This window comes from Balaenoptera ricei, chromosome 1, assembly GCF_028023285.1.
Source record: "Balaenoptera ricei isolate mBalRic1 chromosome 1, mBalRic1.hap2, whole genome shotgun sequence".
Lineage (NCBI taxonomy): Eukaryota > Metazoa > Chordata > Mammalia > Artiodactyla > Balaenopteridae > Balaenoptera > Balaenoptera ricei.
The window spans coordinates 56189482-56209299 of NC_082639.1; the positions used below are offsets into that span (position 1 = coordinate 56189482).

A 19818-nucleotide genomic window follows, 5' to 3' on the forward strand; every position below is an offset into this window, starting at 1 on the left:
AAATCAGAACTTGATGAATATACTGCTTTCTAGGTACAGAAAGGGTAGTGAGATTTATATATAAGAAACTTCTTTCCATTGCAGAGTAGTTTACCTTTAGTTCACACAATGCACTTTTTCCTATCTCAGCAAGTTGCGACAGCTGAAACTTTGATGTTTGCCAGCCACAGAGAAGCCAGAGTGAATTGTCCTACATTTTAACTATCAGATTGCCTATATTTCTCCTAAAGTCTGGAGCCATAAATCTCCATAATGACCAACATGTGGTAGAGTATTTATTCTATACTGGTGTTTCTCAAAGTGTGTAGTGTGCAGTGTTAGTGATGGCTAGACAAAAAAAACAGACTTTGTTGTTAAATGTGTTTAGAAAATGTCAATTTAAATATTAAAAGTTGCTTGAGTTTACTGAGCACTTTCTGTATGCCAAGTATTGTTCTGGACATTTGATATTTATTATCTCATTCAATTCCTACAATAACCATATCAAGGTAGAGACTGTTATTTCCATTTATTGATGAGAAAACAGAAGCAAAGTAAGGTTCACTTGCCTATCCAAAGTTAGTAAGTCCAAAGTTAACCAATTTCTTAGGACTTTAATGAACCTTTAATATGATAATGTGATTTAAGTCTTCATAGAAGGAAATGTCACGAGGCGTTTTCTGAATGTATATGACCATAGAATGTCCTACCCTACCTCAAACCTCTGGGATTTGTTCTATGGTCCATTCTTTGTGAACTCTACTATTCAGCATTTATTCTTCACTTTGGAGGTATTCTGAAAAGTTGACTATAGAGTAGATCATATCTTTCTAGAATGCCTTCCATTTAAAAAAATCAGGACCTATGTTCTCATGGGGCTGGAGGGAACCAAGAGACTGAACTGAAAACTTTTGTCAAGAGAAAGGCTATAATGGCTTGTGGAAGGCATGTATTTATCAGGCAGTAATGAATAAAGCTCCTACTGTGTGTCAGGCACTATCAGGTGCTGTTGACAAAATGACAAGACACTTTCTGTATTCTTACGGGACTTATATTACAGTAGGGGAGTCAGGTGTATAAAAAATTGACAGTATAATACAATCATATACATGTGGTACACTGAAGACACAAAGGAGAAAATTGTCGGTTCTATTGGTGGGAGGCAGGAGTGGAACAACTTTATGGAAAAAGAGATGAATAGAGAGATGTCCTGCAGGTTGATGAATGGGGGTTGGGAAGAAGGATTTTTCCAGCAGAGGCGCAATGTGAACTGGGTAAGAGAGGAATGACTTAGCCTAGTGTTTTCCTGGGCCTGCAAACAGAGAGGCAGGGGAAATCCTGGGATGATGGACTTTGATTCTATACAAAGATGGTGGAACTGGAAATTTTTGGCTGTAGGGACCACCGAAGAGTTAAAAAGGGGAATAACATAGTCGGATGTATTTGTGTTTCCGAAAGACTATTCTGTTAGCAGCAGAGCTATTGGATGCTGGGGTAGGGGAGGAGGTGGTGACTAGAAGCTGAGTAAGAGATTGTTAGCACAATTGGACCAAGAGATGTTGAAGGCCTGAATTTAAGCATCAGCAGTGAGATGGCGAGGAGGCACCACTCCTGAAAGACTGCATTGAGGAGGAAGAATCGACAGGAGTGTGACTTATGTTAGGCACTGTAGCCCTGGGGTTTTCTTTGATCGCCTTCCCAGCTTTTGGAGTTTCTTGACTGTCATCACCTTCCCTACACTTCTCCAGCTATGTTACTTTCTCCAGACTCTAAATATTTAACTCAAAAAAGTTAGTCTCCCACTACTTCTTCTTATGTGGGTGTTTGCCGGGATTGATAAACTTTAGCTCTGCCACCACCTAACAGTAATTTCTCTAGTTTAAATTCTTTAATTGTAAGGCTTCTCACCTTATAAAATAAACTTGTGTAGTTTTAAGTAAACTTAACTGTTTTAAAAAAGGATCATCATCTATGTTAAACTCCTTTGGGAAGGTGGTTAGTATAATAACCACTAATCCCAGTTAGAACCAGACTACCCCCTTTGAATCCCAGCTCTGCCGTTGTCAGTGCCCTTGGGCAAGTTACCCGTAGGTCTCTGCATTTTTTTCCTCTTGGAAAACAGAGATTACGAAAAGGATGAAGTAAGTGAATATACGGAAAGTGCTTATATTTGCCATATAGTAAGTGCTATGTGAGATTGTGTGATTTGTTGTACATAAGGTACAGGTCATGAATTTTTGTTTTTAGGTTACTACATGAAGTGGTAAGTTCAAAAATAGTTTAAAAAATATTCAGCCACGTGAAGTTGGAAAAGTCAGCTTTTCAGTTGTGAAATGTTTTATGTATCTTTTCACTGCTTTGTTTTGCTATAACTTCCTCTCGGTGAGTAACTGAAGTTCTTTTACATCATAGGCCTGTTTTTAGTAAAGGACGTCAGTCTCCTAACTGATTTAGTTTGTATCTTTCTAAACACATGTGGTCATGGTTTCGGTTGTGATTTTTCTTTAAAGCTCTGGAATAAATCCATTTGGCAAAGTGAGGACCATCAAGAATGCTAAGTTCTGTGTTCAGTTTGAAACTCCTTATGTTCCAGGGCACGTGTTCTGCGGAGGACGTGCCTATGGAGTGTGCTAAAGGTGATTGCATGTGGAAAGGTCAAGAAAAGAATTCTGGATGACAGATGACTCATCATCTTGGTCCATATGGCTGTAAACAGGCATCCTACAAATGGTGGGTGGAAACGCGTAGCATGGATGCAAACCAAGGGGACGGCAGGGGTGGCAGTGGATGGGCTTGGTGAGTTCTCTGTGGTTTGGTCAGCTATGTCCTTGCTAAAAACAGTTCAGCACCACCTTGCCTTCACAGTGTGCTTTTTAGTTGGATAAGAAACACTCTTTTATGTGTTAATATGTGTATATAAGTGTGGTTTTTCCCCTTTTTTTCTTTTTCTTTCTTTAATTTCTTTAGACGTTTAATGTGTGAGAGCAGTTTTCTGAAAATTTTAATTTTTAAGACAAATATTCAACCAGAGGAATGTCATACACAAGCCTTCTAATTTTGCTATGATGGTTTTGTTTTGTTTGTTTTTTGTTTTTTAAAGAGGGTGTTTACTGCTTACTAGGTGATCTTAAGGTGAAGTAACTAGGGAATAATAACCAGCTCTTATAAATAACCAGCTCAAATACAAATTCTTCACTTTTTTTTTTTTTTTTTAAAGGTACTAATATTTTATTTTGATCTTTTAATTAAAAAATTAATCAACATTTGGTCTATTGTATTTCTTAGTTGTTAAATTAAAGCAATAGTATTCATTCTGATCTCTTAAATTGCAAATTTTGATTCTTTTTTTTTTTTTTTTTTTTTTTTTTTTAAACATCTTTATTGAAGTATAATTGCCTTACAATAGTGTGTTAGCTTCTGCTTTATAACAAAGTGAATCAGTTATACATATACAATATGTTCCCATTTCTCTTCCCTCTTGCATCTCCCTCCCTCCCACCCTCCCCATCCCACCCCTCTAGGTGGTCACAAAGCACCGAGCTGATCTCCCTGGGCTATGCGGCTGCTTCCCACTAGCTATCTATTTTACATTTGGTAGTGTATATATGTCCATGACACTCTCTTACCCTGTCACATCTCACCCCACCCCCTCCCCATATCCTCAAGTCCATTCTCTAGTAGGTCTGTGTCTTTATTCCCGTCTTGCCACTAGGTTCTTCATGGCCTTTTTTTTTTTTTTTCCTTAGATTCCGTATATATGTGTTAGCATACTGTATTTGTTTTTCTCTTTCTGACTTACTTCACTCTGTATGACAGACTCTAACTCCATCCACCTCATTACAAATACCTCCATTTCATTTCTTTTTATGGCTGAGTAATATTCCATTGTATATATGTGCCACATCTTCTTTATCCATTCGTCTGTCGATGGACATTTAGGTTGCTTCCATGTCCTGGCTATTGTAAATAGAGCTGCAATGAACATTGTGGTACATGACACTTTTTGACCTATGGTTTTCTCAGGGTATATGCCCAGTAGTGGAATTGCTGGGTCGTATGGTAGTTCTATTTGTAGTTTTTTAAGGAACCTCCATACTGTTCTCCATAGTGGCTGTATCAATTTACATTCCCACCAACAGTGCAAGAGTGTTCCCTTTCCTCCACACCCTCTCCAGCATTTATTGTTTCTAGATTTTTTGATGATGGCCATTCTGACCGGTGGAAATTCTTCACTTTTTAAAAAGCAGCTGGCAGTGAGATGGGGCCCCGTAGGGAGGTGTGTTAGGTAGTAGATTTTTTTTTTTCGTTTCTAAACTTGGTTGCCGAAACCTGTGCATTTAAACAGTAACCTGCAAGTTCTCAGGCTCAGTCCCAATTTATCTCAAGATGTAACAGAATTGTCTGCCAGGTGACTTTAGGTGTCATCTAAATATTTAAATTTGTTGTCAAATTTCGGTTTGACAGAAAGCAATCTTAAATTTTGGAATTATAAGTGGAATATAATTTAAGCCTTTTCATTGGAGATAAAGGTAACTTTACAAGGAGAGTCATCATTCAGTCCATGGTTGTATATTCCATTTGATTCATTCTGAGCACTAGCTGGTGCTTTCTGTGGGTAATTCTGGGATTTATTTATTTATTTATTTTTAGCACAAGTCAGAGCCACTTCAGTGTGTGCAGTGTTTGTATGTGTTTGTTTTCCCTGAGAGGTGAATGATCTCAGACCTAAGATATTCCGGGATACATGCTCATTCAGAGCCCTTGGTATCCAAGTAAAAGGTGGATGCTGGGAAACCAAACTACAGATGCTGGAGCTACAGTATCTTGTCCTGGTTTTGCAAATGTGTTTTACCATACTGGACTGTACATAACTGCTCTGACCTTATCCCCTTCATATTTTTCTTTCTTTCTTTTTTTTTTTAATTAATTAATTAATTTATTTATTTTTGGCTGTGTTGGGTCTTCGTTTCTGTGAGGACTTTCTCTAGTTGCGGCAAGCGGGGGCCACTCTTTATCGCGGTGCGCGGGCCTCTCACTATCGTGGCCTCTCTTGTTGCGGAGCACAGGCTCCAGACGCGCAGGCTCAGTAGTTGTGGCTCACGGGCCTAGTTGCTCCGCGGCATGTGGGATCTTCCCAGACCAGGCCTCGAACCCGTGTCCCCTGCATTAGCAGGCAGATTCTCAACCACTGCGCCACCAGGGAAGCCCTATTTTTCTTTCTGAATCAGACCTCTGAATGGTTTTACATCCCACTGGGCAACATATGCCTACAGAAAAAAAGCTGACAATCCCGTGTCTTCTGAATCACATCTTTTAAGAAATGCCAAGGGCAATTTTTTTCTGTTGCCCTTGTAAATGTAGGGTATGTTTCAAAAATAAAATGTATAATAGGTTTGTTTGGAAGGTCACTGAAGACATTCTCTTTGGAAAAAAAGAATCAGGCTTTCTTCTCACGTGTGTGTGTGTATGCACGTGTGTGCGTTTAAGACGGTGATAGATTATTTTACTCATTTACCTTCAGATGTGTTTTTTTTAAATTTTTTTTTTTATTGAAGTATAGTTGATTTACAGTGCTGTGCCAATCTCAGCTGTACAGTAACATGACTCAGTTATACACGTATAGACATTCTTTTTTTTATATTCTTTTCCATTATGGTTTATCACAGGATATTTAATTTCGTTCCCTGTGTTATACAGTAAGAGTACCTTCAGATGTTTAGTCCTGAAAAATATTGTCAGATAACATTTGTGTCTTTGATCACTGTTAAGGCAATATGTATACTGTCATACCTTGAACAGAAGGTTTGAAGCAATTGGAGTGACTGCTAAAGAATGGAGAGTCATAGACTTGATGGAACTTTGCTGGGTACAGTGGCAGTGTTCATGCCTGCCAAGCATGGATTGAACAATTGTAATCTCTGCTGCCTCACCAGGCTCATCCTTCTTGATGCGCCATATGTATAAGAATGAATATGAATATGAGGAAGATATGTATATGTACAGACACCAATACAGATATTAGAACTTAGCGTTTCAATAATAAACTGCTGAGAAATTTAACAAAATGTTAAATCTTCGTGAGGGTCGTCTTTGGTTTAAATCACAGTATAAGAACTTTTTTTTTTTTTTAGACTTCTTATTGTATATTGGAGTATAGTTGATTAACAATGTGTTAGTTTCAGGTGTACAGCAAAGTGATTCAGTTATACATATACATGTATCTATTCTTTTTCAAATTCTTTTCCCATTTAGGTTATTACATAATATTGAGCAGAGTTCCTTGTGCTGTACAGTAGGTTCTTGTTGGTTATCCATTTAAAATATAGCAGTGTGTACATGTCAATCCCAAACTCCCTAACTACCCCCCACCCCCGGAACCCTTCCCCCCGGTAACCATAAGTTCAGAGAACTTGGTTTTTATTCCATGACTCTTCCTTTGTTCAGTGTCCTTGGTGTCTGAATGAGCTCAGAGTATGTGACTGAAAAACATAGTAAAACTCTGGATCTCTTCTTCATTTTGTTGGATTCTCTCCTGAGACCCTGTCCCTGTGTCCATTTCTGGTGGGTTTCTTCTGATTGATCTGACTGCTGCGCCAGGATGAGGAACAATCTTAATATAGTAGACAATCCTGACTTTGTTTAATTCGGTTTGTGTTTTCAGGGAACGACTAGATTTTAACATGCGAGCATTAAGGGCCATATGGGAACCATATGTATACAGATATTTGAACACATCCTAGAAAAACTTGGTTCAGAGTTCAAAATCAAATTGAGTATACATGATTTGTGTATCCCATCGATCCATCGGAGGAGGGAGTAGCACACTTCCTGACTTCATAGCCCAGAAGAAGCAAATGCTGCATTAAACAATCATAGTGTAGGATCTTGGGAGCACCAGTGAAGGGGGTGAGAGGGGAGAGGTAGCACAGAGGAGAAAGTGACTGGCCCTCTCTTGGGGGCGAGGGAGGCAGCTATTAGGAAGGTTTCAGGGAGAAGGTGACACCAAGAGCAAAATTTGGAAAGTGAAAATTAAGCACATTCTAGATGGAGGGAACATCGTGTACAAAAGGTACAGAGGCATGAGAAAAGAATCTAAAAAAGAGTGGATATATGTCTATGTATAACTGATTCACTTGGCTGTACAGCAGAAACTAACACATTGTAAATCAACTATACTCCAATAAAAATTAATTTTTAAAAAAAGGTATAGAGGCATGAAACAACAAGGTGTGTTCTGGAAACCACAAGTAGTTGGATAATCCTAGAGCTGAAAATATGAGCAGACGAGGCTGGAAAAGTGGGTGGGGCCAAAAGTTAAACACTTCTTGAAATTCAAAAACGGAGTTGATTAAGTGTCAAAGTTAATATTATATAAATGAGGTGGAAGGAAGTTAAAAATAAAATTTAAAACTGAGTTTGAAAGAGTGAATAATTTATATTTTAACTTTCCTTTCAACTAACATTTAAAAGTCAACTAAATTTAACAAATGTTAAATTCAGACATACTTTAGGTATTAAAGTATGGTTTCCCTGTATTTGGGCCTGTCTTGTCATACACTTTCAGATACACTTAGCTCATTTGCTAATGCTACTTACTTAGAAGTCTGTAAAGTAAGGCACAGGATGAAACTAATTTTAGATGTTAGGAGAGGCTGCTTCCCTAATTTATGAAGCAGGTATCTTGGGAATTGGATGAACTAAGAGAATTCATTGCAAAACTACATCCAAAGCATATGAGGTATACTTGGCTAGTTTAATAATAAAACAATGATTGTACACTTACTATGCACAAAGTTCCATACTAAGAGAACAGTTATGTGGTGGAAAAAGCATGGACTTAGGAGTCAGGCCTTATTAGCTTGTAGTCTTGAGCAAGCAAATTTACCTTTCCTGGTTTCTTTTTTTCTCATCTGTAAAATAGGAGTATGTATGTCGTAGGTTTGCAAGGATTGGCTAACAAATGTAAAACTTGTAATGGAGTTCTGGAACACAGTAGGTGGTCAGATGTTAGATGTGTGTTCTTATTTTCAGTGTAAAGAAAATTTAATTGAAAATTATTATTAATGTAAATATATACATAGACACTGATATAGATGTTAGAACTTAACATTTCAATAATAAACTTGAGAAACTTAACAAAAATATTGTCATTCTAATAAATAAGGATCATCATTTTTACCCCTCATTAAGTACACTTGGGTAAAGCCTAAGTGAATAAAATCAGCCATCTTCCATTAAACCTTACCTAGTAAATATAAAACAAAACAGGATAAAACTCTCTTGATTCTCCTATTACTAATATGAAAACTCTGATTTTGGAAAGAAGAACAAGTTGATTAGGGTTAAAAGTAGAAGATGATGTGGAAAAATGCAGACAATTTATTTTATTTTATTTTATTTTTGGGCCGCGCTGTGTGGCTTGCGGGATCTTAGTTCCCCAACCAGGGATTGAACCCAGGCCCTCGGCAGTGAAAGCACCAAGTCCTAACCACTGGACTGCCAGGGAATTCCCACAGACGATTTAACTTCACCTTTTTTATACTGTTTTTATAGAAATTATACATGATCACTATAAAACACTCAGGCCATATGGAAAAAGGCAAAGAAAGGCAACAAATTGCCTAAAATCCCACTTGCCAGAAATAACCAGGGTTAACAATTGCAAACCATCATTGTAGATACCTCTCCATGCACATATGCAGATAAAAATCTGTAAGAATGATATCATACTTTACATTCTTTAAAAAACGCAATTAATTTTACTCAAATTTAATATAGCAAAAGCTAAAGTGAACCCTAAGGAATTATCACTGAATTTCAGATAAAACTTTCATCACCAGGGATATTAATTCCTATGGGAGCCCCTTAAGAATGTGAAAGATGGAACTTTCCTGGTGGCACAGTGGTTAAGAATCCGCCTACCAATGCAGGGGACACGGGTTCGAGCCCTGGTCTGGGAAGATCACACATGCTGCGGAGCAACCAAGCCTGTGTGCCACAACTACTGAGCCTGCACTCTAGAGCCCGCGAGCCACAACTACTGAAGCCCGCGCGCCTAGAGCCCATGCTCCGCAGCAGAAGAAGCCACCGCAATGAGAAGTACGCACACTGCAGCGAAGAGTAGCCCCCGCTCACCACCCACGTGCAGCAACGAAAACGCAATGCAGCCAAAAATAAATAAAATAAAATAAATAAATTTATTTAAAAAAATATGAAAGACATTAGGAGATTGACAAATTTGTTGTTTTATTTTTAGCCTCATTTCAAATTTAGAGAATATACTTATACTTCCATCTCCTCTCCCCTTCCTTCCATTTTTTTTAGCTTTTATTGTTAAAATTTATTATAAATTTCTCTGTAACTTTAGTTTCCCATTTTTTTGGTCTTACAGTTAAGAAATTTTAATGAATTCTGTGCACTCATTTTTTTCCTCACTACCGCTTCTGTTAATTTTATTTTGATTAATCTTAGTTATATCCCTGAATATACCAGAAACCATTGAATAGTACACTTTAAATGAGTGGCTTGTATGGAATATGATTTATATATGAGTAAGGCTGCACTACTTTTTAAAAAAATTTATTGTATTGAAGTATAGTTGATTTACAATGTTGTGTTAATTTCTGCTGTACAGCAAAGTGATTCAGTTATACATACATATATATATATACATACATACACATTCTCTTTTATTTTATTTTTTTTTAATTTTTAAATGTTTATTTATTTATTTATTTTGGCTGTGCCGGGTCTTAGTTGCGGCACGCGGGATCTTCACTGCAGCACGTAGGATCTTTTAGTTGTGGCATTCGGACTTCTTAGTTGTGGCATGTGGGACATAGTTCTCTGACCAGGGATCAAACCCGGGCCCCCTGCATTGGGAGCATGGAGTCTTACCCACTGGACCTCCAGGGAAGTCCCCTGTGCTTTTAAATGGTTGGGAAAAAATAGTATTTTGTGACATGGGAAAATGCCCTGAAATTCACACTTCAGCCTCCCTGAACAAAGCGTTCCTGCCACACAGCCATGCTGTTGGTGCGAGGCCTGGGGCTGCTTTTTCACCCCCACGGCAGAGGTGAGCACTGCCACAGAGACCACACGGCTCACAAAATTGAAACAGTCACTATCCAGCCTGCTGACCTGTGTCCTAGGACACACGCAGAGAGTCTGGAGGTGGGGAGCCCATCAACCCATTGTTGGCCACTTGTGTGAGAGCAAAGCTGGGGATCTGATTTTGAGACGTGCTTCTCATTTTTATGTAACACGCGAGTCTACATAAATTGCATGAAATTTAAACAGTGAAATCATACTGTTTGGCCGCTCGGGCTGCAGGATCTTAGTTCTTGGGGCGACAGCAGTGAGAGTGCCAAGTCCTAACCACTGGACAACCCGGGAATTCCTGTGAAATCATACTTTAAACGCACTAAGAGATCTCGTGCTTTATGAGAAACATGCTGAATTACTTTAACAAAGGAACCCGTTTTTGTCCTAAAAGAATGCCCGGTGCTGATGGAGGATGCAGGAGGGAGCCTGGGGCCAGAGGAACCGCCGGCCTGGCTTTCACTGCTGGGCTCACCAAGGGTGGGGGTGGGTAAGGATTACTTTCCATCTGCCCCCTGACCCCCAGAATCTGCGAATGTGACCTTATTTAGAAAAGGATCTTTGCAGACAGATGTAATTAGTTAAGGATCTTGAGATGAGGTCCTCCTGGATGAGGGTGACCCTAAATCCAATGACCGCTGTCCTTATGGAAGAGGAGAGACAGACACAGAGGAGAAGCCACGTGAAGACAGAGCCACAAGCCAGGGACGCCTGGGCCCCCAGCAGCTGGAAGAGGCAGGAAGGACCCTTACTGGAGGCTCGGGAGGGAGCGTGGCTCTGCCGCACCTGGATTTCTGAATTCTGGCCTCAGAACTGGGACGGAGTAACTCCTGTTTTACGGCTCTCAGTCTGTGGTGCTTTGTTGCAGCCGCCCCAGGACACCAGAAGAGGGACCGCCTCACTCTTCCCCTCCCCCGGTCCACGTCCAGAAGGGTTGGTGCAGGCCTAGTCTGGATGGGAGCGGGTGGCGGGGAGCGGTGGTGACAGAGCTCCCTGCGCCCCCCGGGGCTTCGGGCGCCCCGGCAGGGAGTGGGTGGCGTGGTGCCCCCAAGTCAAGGCCGTGGCCCGATGTGCGCTTCAAACAACCTGCCCAGCCCCGGCCGACGAGGCAGGAGCCGTGAGAGCCAGCGGTCAGCGGCCAGGCCCAGCACGGACAGGGCGGCCTTCTGAGTCACAGCGTGGGCACCGCGGTGTGGCTCGACACCAGGCTCCCACAGACGACGGGTCAGGAGAGAGCTGGTGGGCGTGGATGGGTTGGGCTCAGAAGCGCCTGGGACCCGGGTCCTGGTGAACCCTCATGGCTCTGGCTCGGAAGAGGTGGGCAGAGGTGCGAGATGGGAGCTGAGTAGGAGGGCGGCGCCCGCCTCCTCTTTAAACTATAAAGAAGTCAAGACGGACTAATTCTTCAAGTCCCCTGAGGGCCCCGGAGGCCGGGCGTCTTACGAGATGCGAGACCCCTCTCCTTGCCCACGGGGTCGGGGGGTGGGGCGATTGCTGGGCAGCCCTCGGCAGACCGAGCCCCGAGCATTGAGAGATCCCGGGGCGCTCCTGAGAGCAAAGTGCACAAGTCGGGCTCTGCCTGCACCCCTCCCTGCCAGAGGTGGGCCCCGGGGACCCTCCCCTCGGGGCAGCCCAGCCGCTGTCACTGGGGCCCCTACCCCTGTCCAGCTCTCGGTCCTGGAAAACTGCCGGCACGTGCACAGGGCACAGCTGGCTAAACGCTGGTCCTGATCAAAGCGGCTACGTGGACACGGGTTCCACGACCCACCCCGGAGTCCTGGGCCGACCTGCGCACGTGGATGAAGGCTGCCCCCGACGGGGCAAGAAACGGGAAGGGAAACAGGGCCGCCCAGTGTGCAGAGGGACCTGTGTACCCCACCATCTGCTTCATAGGTGCCTGTGGGGCTGAGACGCAAAGGAGAAGCTGGGGAGGGCCTGGGAGATGGGGGTCAGTGGAGGGAGACCCGCTGCAGCACGTCACACGCTTTCAGGGGAAGCTTCCTGTGGTTCTCACGGGGCTTCTGAAGGCCAACGCAGGCCACGGACGTAGGCCACGATGCCGCCCGCCCCGATGGCCCTACCTGCTGCGGACGTCCTTGGTGCGGACGGGCGCCAGGAGGCTGAAGATGGACCTGGCCGAGTGAAGGGAGCAGTCGTCACAGGCCATGGGGCTCGGGGGCCGGCCGGGGCCCAGGCTGCTGTGGGCCCGGAACCGTCTGGCCTGTAGCCGCACCTTGCAGTCCGCGTGATCCCGCTCCACCTTGTTTGCTGTCCGCAGGGCGTCGGAGGCGGCGTCGCCGTCCATGGCGGGCAGTGGGCGCGGGGGAAGCAGGCTGGCCAGCCGGTGGATGCTCCCGGCCGAGGCCCTATCCCGGTGCAGGAGGTCCAGGGAAGTGCTGATCATTCCGGAAAGACAGTTACCCCACGAGCAGGGGCCTCCGCTGCCCGGGGCCCTGCGGGTTGTGGGGATCTCCTGCAGGGAGGTGCTCAGGCAGGGCGGGGAGCCACTGCGGGCCGGGGTCCCGGGGGCCTCGTCCTGCGGGGAGCCCCCGGAGGGGCTGGCCCCATTCCTCGCGGCCAGGTCCTCACGGCTGGTTCGAAACCGCCTCTTCCTCCAGCCCTTCTCACCCAGGGACAGTGCTCGCTCCAGCCTGGGCCTCGGCGGCGGCGGCTCCAGACTGAAGGGTCTCCCCCAGGCCTGTGGGTCCTCGTTGCTGACTTGCGCCGGGATGTCCAGAGGGAGCGCTGGGCTCTTCTCGGGTCCCCAGTGGTGGTCAGCGGCCGGGGACCCCGGGCGGGCGGCGAGGTCTTCATCAGTGTTTGGAAGCTGCCCCTTGAGCATTCTGCCTTCAGGCTGCAGATGCCGCTGGGCGGCCTCCGAGTGCCCCAGGCTCGCCAACTTGGATGGCATAGTCCAGGGGCCAGCCCTCACACCCGGGGGCAGCCTGGCCGAGCCGGGAGACGGCCCCTCCTGGGGCTGCCGGCGACGTCCAGTGTCAGGGATGCGTGGTCAGCCGTCGCTGGGCGAGGTGCGGAGGAGAGAAAGGGCAGCAGCTCCCCCTCGGGCTGGGGGTGGTCCAGCTGCTGCATGGCTGGGAGCCCTGATGGTCTGGAGTCCCCGGCAAGTCCCTCTGGGCGCCGCTCGCTCCCCAGCCCCGCGGGCTTCGGCCGCCGCTCCCCGGCAACCGGCGGGCAGGGTGGCCCACATTCTCTTTTAAAAAATTTTCATTGGAGTCTGGTTGATTTAAAATGTTGTGTTAGTTTCTGCTGTATAGCAGGGTGAATCAGTTATACATATATGCACTCTTTTAAAAATTCTTTTTCCATATAGGTCATTATGGAGTATTGAGAAGAGTTCCCTGTGCTATACAGTAGGTCCTTATTAGTTATGTTTTATATATAGTGGTGTGTATGTGTCAATCCCAATCTCCCAATTTATTCCCCCCACCCCTTAGTCCCCCTGGTAACCATAAGTTTGTTTTCTACATCTGTGACTCTATTTCTGTTTTGTAAATAACTTCATTTGTACTACTTTTTAACACAACTTTGCCATTCATCACTTGGTTGACTGGATTTTGTTGAATCCCTCTCTCCTCTCCTCTCCCACCCTCCTTGCAGAACAGCTCATGAGGTGCTATATTCCATGAGTTTTTGAGTTTGAAAGTATCTCCTTATTGTTCAACAGCTGAGCTGCCTGTGATACTCTTGAGTGGTCCTTGGGTCCTTTGCAGCCATGCTTCATCATCTTCTGGCCTGGATTATTGCTCTGTAGAAGCTTAAGGCCAGTCTGACTTTTTTTCCCTTTTGTGAATATGATTCTTTTGTCCCGTATAGACTTCCTGACGAATTGTTTCTTCATACTTTAAGTAAGTAGAATCTCTCTATTGGTTTTGTGTTTCCTCTTATATATATAGTGTGTCCTTTTAATCTCCAGTTCAGCTCTTTCCTTTCAGGGAAGTTCTCCTGTATTATGTCGTTTTTTTGGTCCATCTGTTCAGTTTTTCTGTTTCAAGAATGCCAGTTATATTGGATGCTATGTTGAATATTCTTTGTCATTATCGTATTTTGTTTAAACTTTTCTTATGGCTGTGTTTCCTTTTGCCTTCGAACATGTTCAGGGCAGAGGAGGGCAAAACTTTATTTATATTTCCATAACTACTTTATGATTTCTTTACCTTTTGTTGCCATGTATGCTATGCTGTAGGGCCTTTGCACTTACTATGCCCTCTGCCTGCGATGCCCGGGCTCCTGAAATCCATGTGGATTGCTGCATTCACATCTCTACTCAGGTATCCCCTCCTCAGTGGATCCTTCGTGTACCATCCTATCTACCCATGTCACTCTTTCTTCTTACCTTATAATCACATGACATTAGATATTTATCTGCAAATTTGGTGTTGTGTACCTTCCTCATGCTCCCACCCCCAATGAAGTCTTCAGAAAGCAGAGATTATATCTGTGTTGTTCGTGGTTGTATTGCCTACCACAGTGTTTGCTGCATAGAAAAGGCTTAGAAGTATATGTCTGATTATAGAGAGGTCTGGCCCACAGCCTGTAGCTAAGCCTACGTAGGGGATACTTGGGGCAAAAATGTGGGCCCTGGTGAAATCATTTACAAATCCCTTTTGTCTCAATTGAGATACAATGGGACCAATTTTCCCCTAATTTGTTTCTAGAGACTGATGTTCAAAGAATGAGCAAGCAGAATTCTTAAACAGAAGAGCCTTTAAGCAAAGGATTTGCAGATGACGGCTACTTCCTCAGTGCAATACCCATTTTCCCTTACTGGTAAAAGGGCTCAGTGCTGTTAGAATAACCTGTTTAAGAACAAAGGTTTTAAGTTAGTAGTTGTCCTCTATGCCCTTAAACAGGAAAAATCCTTAAACTGATGCCAGAGGATGTCCATGCCATTTGGGAATGTCCCCAAGAATGCCTACCTAATAGAAATTCTTTAATTTCAATAAGCCATTTTGAAGATCCAAACTTGTGGTTTAAAGCCAAATTTTCTGTATCTTGTATTTATCAGTGGATCACTAAGTAGTGATTATAGCGTATCGGTTTTTAAATCATTTACAGCTAACCTATATAAGCTCTTTGAGAGCAGTACCCATTTATTACAAATCTCTTAAACTCGAGGATGTATAACAGGATTTCCAAGTGTCCCTGGGAGGTTTCAGTGAGCGGGAATTAGGCCCTCGAGCTCTCTTGGCATAGTGGGAAATGTGGAGCTCACAAAGTGATAGGAGGTAGCATAAGCTCCGTTTGTCAACATCTGGAGCACAGCTGCTTCTTAATCTTTTCACCATCTGTTAATAAAAACTGGCTGAAAAGGAATATGGAGGTCTTAGATACACATACAAATAAATATTGAATAAACAGATAAGATATAAGAGAGAAAAGGCCTTCACAAAACAGATTTTGATGGTGATTAATTTTAAGTTACAACTAAGGCTTCCGGTGGGTGGTGTGAAAGGTTTGAATGCCCCACTGGGTTAGGGAAGACTGTGGAAGAATAACTGACTGCTTTCAACTTTAATCCTTCAGTGATTAATTGTGATGAACAGTCTGTAACCTGGTTCTTGTTTTTCTAACAACTGGGAAGAGATGGGTGGTCAGAAGCCACCATGTTGGCCCCAGATCTTAATGGCGGTAGGAAGGGGGCCTGATGTTGCTTGGCCTTTTCACAAGCTGCCCATCCCAGGCGGATGTTGGAAGTTGCCCTTCAGAACTGCCCTTTTATTTCCATCAAGTGGAGGGCTTGCTTTTCTGCCTGGGAATGTGGTGGTGGACTCTGGCTCTGTGCCCTTCCTCTGCAGTGAATGCACTCCAAATTAGAAAAACAAACGTCCTAGTTCCCTCTTGCCCTCCACTGCCTGAGCTTGTTGCTGTGGCATCTCCTGCTTCAGCTGCCCTCCCTCAGGCTCTTGGCATGGCTGACAGGAGTCGGTGCCAAGGTCCAGTGGCCAGCACTGCTGGGAACATAATACCCGTCAAGACTTTAGTGACATCTCCCTGCACCTGGTAAATCTTTTGGGGAGGTTTTTTTTTTTTTTAATTTTATTTATTTATTTATTTTTGGCTGTGTTGGGTCTTCGTTTCTGTGCGAGGGCTTTCTCCAGTTGCAGCGAGCGGGGGCCACTCTTCATCGCGGTGCACGGGCCTCTCACTGTCGTGGCCTCTCTTGTTGCGGAGCACAGGCTCCAGATGCGCAGGCTCAGTAGTTGTGGCTCACGGGCCTAGCTGCTCCGCAGCATGTGGGAATCTTCCCAGACCAGGGCTCGAACCCGTGTCCCCTGCATTGGCAGGCAGATTCTCAACCACTGCGCCACCAGGGAAGCCCTTTTGGGGAGTTTTTATAAACAACCTGTAAGGCACCATAAGTAGTGATGCACCATGATAGCTTCTGGGAGACTGTATAAAATTTCAGCTTTCAACGTGGATTGGCTGTTTGAACAGGACAGAGCAGCTTTTCCAGGCCAGGTTATGAGATGAGACAGGGAAACCATGAAGTAGGTTTTCCATACTCCTGGTCAGAGACCATGCAGTGGAACAGTGTCATATGTGTAGTTAAAGAGAGGAAGCAAGCTTTCTATGCTTAAATATGATCTTTCTTTTACTTTACCTGTTGGGCTTTCTGGTTTCCTCAACAATGGAATGTATTCACTGGTAACAGGCTGTCTAAGGAGGCTGGAATACTGCTAGTCATTTAGAAGCATGTCTTTCAGGGTTAGTTTTAGTAAAAATAAAAGCATACCACAATTGTTGCAGTTCTTTAAGTGGAAAAATTATTAATGCTGCCACCTGTTGACAGAATTTGAGTGTGCATCAGCCCACTTGGTTAGTAATCCCTGCCTGCCAGGAATACCATAACCACATGAGATCTGACTGTATCCTGGGCATTTCAGGAATAAACACAGCCCCAGCCCTCAGGAATCTTGTAATTTTAATAGGCTCCATGAGCAAGCATATTTAAAGAAGAATAAATATCCACAGCTAGAGTGGCAGGTTCTCCTTGGGCCTGCCAATGTAATCATAGCCTGCCTCATCTAAATCACTTAATTAAGAGACGATAATCTCTTGGTTAGAATGTATTTAAATACTTTGCATATGCACTGAAATACTTTCATGTTCAGAATGGCTATTCCTATTTAGATACAGATTTTCTGTTACAAGACTTCCATGGGATCATGGTTTAACATTCCATACATTAGCTAATTATTTGTTTCCTTCCAAATCCCAGTAGCCTAGCAATTCAAAATACCAACGAGTTGAATCTCATACCAAGAGTAGGTCTCTAGCAGAGAACTTGGATCAGTGGATATCAAATGGTAACTAAGTGTATTCTAGAGCAAAATGCCCACATTTACCCCACCCCCAAAGTCAATATGAACATCTCATGTCCTGATACAGGGGCATCTTGCTTGACAGGTTTCAAGTAGTCTTCATACTCTGCCCCTCTGACATTATGTTCTTTTTATTTTTTTAAATTTATTATTATTATTAATTAATTAATTAATTTATTTATTTATTTTTGGCTGCGTCGGGTCTTCGTCTCTGTGCGAGGGCTTTCTCCAGTTGCGGCGAGCGGGGGCCACTCTTCATCGTGGTGTGCGGGCCTCTCACTGTCGCAGCCTCTCCCGTTGCGGAGCACAGGCTCCAGACGCGCAGGCTCAGCAGTTGTGGCTCACGGGCCTAGCCGTTCCGCGGCATGTGGGATCTTCCCGGACCGGGGCATGAACCCGTGTCCCCTGCACTGGCAGGCGGACTCCTAACCACTGCACCACCAGGGAAGCCCTATGTTCTTTTTAAAAAATATGTATGGCTGGATAATAACGCTTTTTAAAAAACGGTTTAAAATGTGCTGGTCGCATTGCACCTCTTCTGACATTCTCTTCTTGGCAGCTGATTGATGTGAGAATTACAAACGAATTACTTTGGGACTTCCCAAATAAATAAATAAATAAAATAAACAACAGACAGTTATAAAAACAAACAAAGAAAAAAACAAATGAATTACTTTGAGGATTTACTCAGCCCAACTTGAGACATTGGTGTAAATCACTTCAAGGAATTCTGGTGCTACCATGCTGCCTTTTATTTTTTTATTTTTGGCTGTGTTGGGTCTTCGTTGCTGTGCGTGGGTTTTCTCTAGTTGCAGCGAGCAGGGGCTACTCTTCGTTGCAGTGCGCGGACTTCTCACTGTCGTGGCTTCTCTTGTTGCAGATCACGGGCTCTAGGCACGCGGGCTCAGTAGTTATGGCTCTCGGGCTCTAGAGCGCAGGCTCAGTAGTTGTGGCGAATGGGCTTAGTTGCACTGTGGCATGTGGGATCTTCCTGGGCCAGGGATCGAACCCGTGTCCCCTGCATTGGCAGGCGGATTCTTAACTACTGTGCCTCCAGGGAAGCTCCCATGCTGCCTTTTTGAGTACCATTTCCTATTGTCTGCCCTGAAGTCTTAAAATTAGGATCTGTAGGCCGAAGGATATTCATTTTTTAATTATCTTATAAGCAGATAAACAGCGCTCCTCACTCCATGGAGCCTTTGTCCTTACGCCTAACTAGAGTGACAGACAGGACCTGTGACCCTTCAGGCCTGTGACATTGTACCCCAAACTTCAGTGGGAGCCCCGGCCCATCCCCAGGGCCTTGGTGACCACTTCAGAGCTTAGGACACCACAGCTGCCCTGAAAATTATACTATTTGAGACTGGTTACTTCCAACTGCGATGCTTGATTATTAATAGAAATGTAAGTCATCCCTCTTACATTATATCCCTCACATGACCTTTTAAAAATCCTCTTCTCTTTGTTACTGATTCCCCTCCTCCTGCCCCCTAATTCTTGACTCTTCCACCGTACTCTGGAATCCTCTTTCCTTATCAATTTTCTCCACCTTCCACGTGCCCTCTCTTTGTAGAATGCTCTGTCTACCTTCTGTCTTAAGGAAAACCTGGGTCTCCCCTTACGATGCTACTTTTTTTTCTTGTCTCTTCTGTTTTTGAGGCGACTCATTTCTCCCATGTGAAAACATCCTGTTGGGTGATTGTGGTGGCGATGGTATTATTCTGTCTCCCTACCACCTCTTTCATACTTTTATAAAAGCCCAAGCTTATCTTTATCCTTCATGTCTTTCTTACTGTCAAACTTGCTATTTGTCTTTCGACCTCCAGCTCCACATGGTTTTCATTTTCCCCCATTTTCCACTCCTTGTCCAGCAGTTTGCCCTGGGCCAGCCAACACGTTGGGATTTACATATAGTAATTTTTTGAATTAGGTATCATCATTCTCAAAGGTACAGAAAGGTTAGGTAACCAACGTCGCAAAGTGAGAAAACCATAGGTGAACCGCCAGCCGAGGAAGTTTGTCTCCAGAGCCTATATTCATTCTCAGAGTCTATATTTGCCATGCTGTTTTTCCCTAGTCATGTGTTTAATGGTGTGTGCAATGATATTTATTGGAGTATACTGGAAACCGTTTAGATGTCCAGCAGTAGGGGGATTGGTTAAATTATGACACATCCAAACTAGGGAGTACTCTGCAGGTATTAAAGAGAGTGAGGGAGCAATGTGTACTATGTATAAAAAATCTTCAAGATATATTAACAGAAAAAAGCAAGATGCAGAATATTTATTATGCATATGTGGGAACAGAATCTGGCGAGTCTGTGCCTGCAGCACTAGACCAGGCAGAACCCCTGAAGCCACCAGGATTTGGGTTTCTCAAGTCATTTTGTAAGCTG

At 43.9% G+C, this 19818-nt stretch overlaps 2 protein-coding genes across 6 annotated transcripts in view; one reads left to right on the forward strand and one right to left on the reverse strand.

Annotated features, from left to right (window-relative positions):
• Window positions 1-19818, forward strand: part of AK4 (adenylate kinase 4) — a 75080-nt gene that overhangs the window by 36208 nt on the left and 19054 nt on the right. The gene's annotated exons all lie outside the window — the stretch shown is intronic.
• On the reverse strand, window positions 12158-12991 carry LOC132347121 (phosphatidylinositol polyphosphate 5-phosphatase type IV-like). The gene has a single exon (XM_059893534.1). The coding sequence runs from the start codon at window positions 12989-12991 to the stop codon at window positions 12158-12160; it is 834 nt and encodes a 277-aa protein (XP_059749517.1).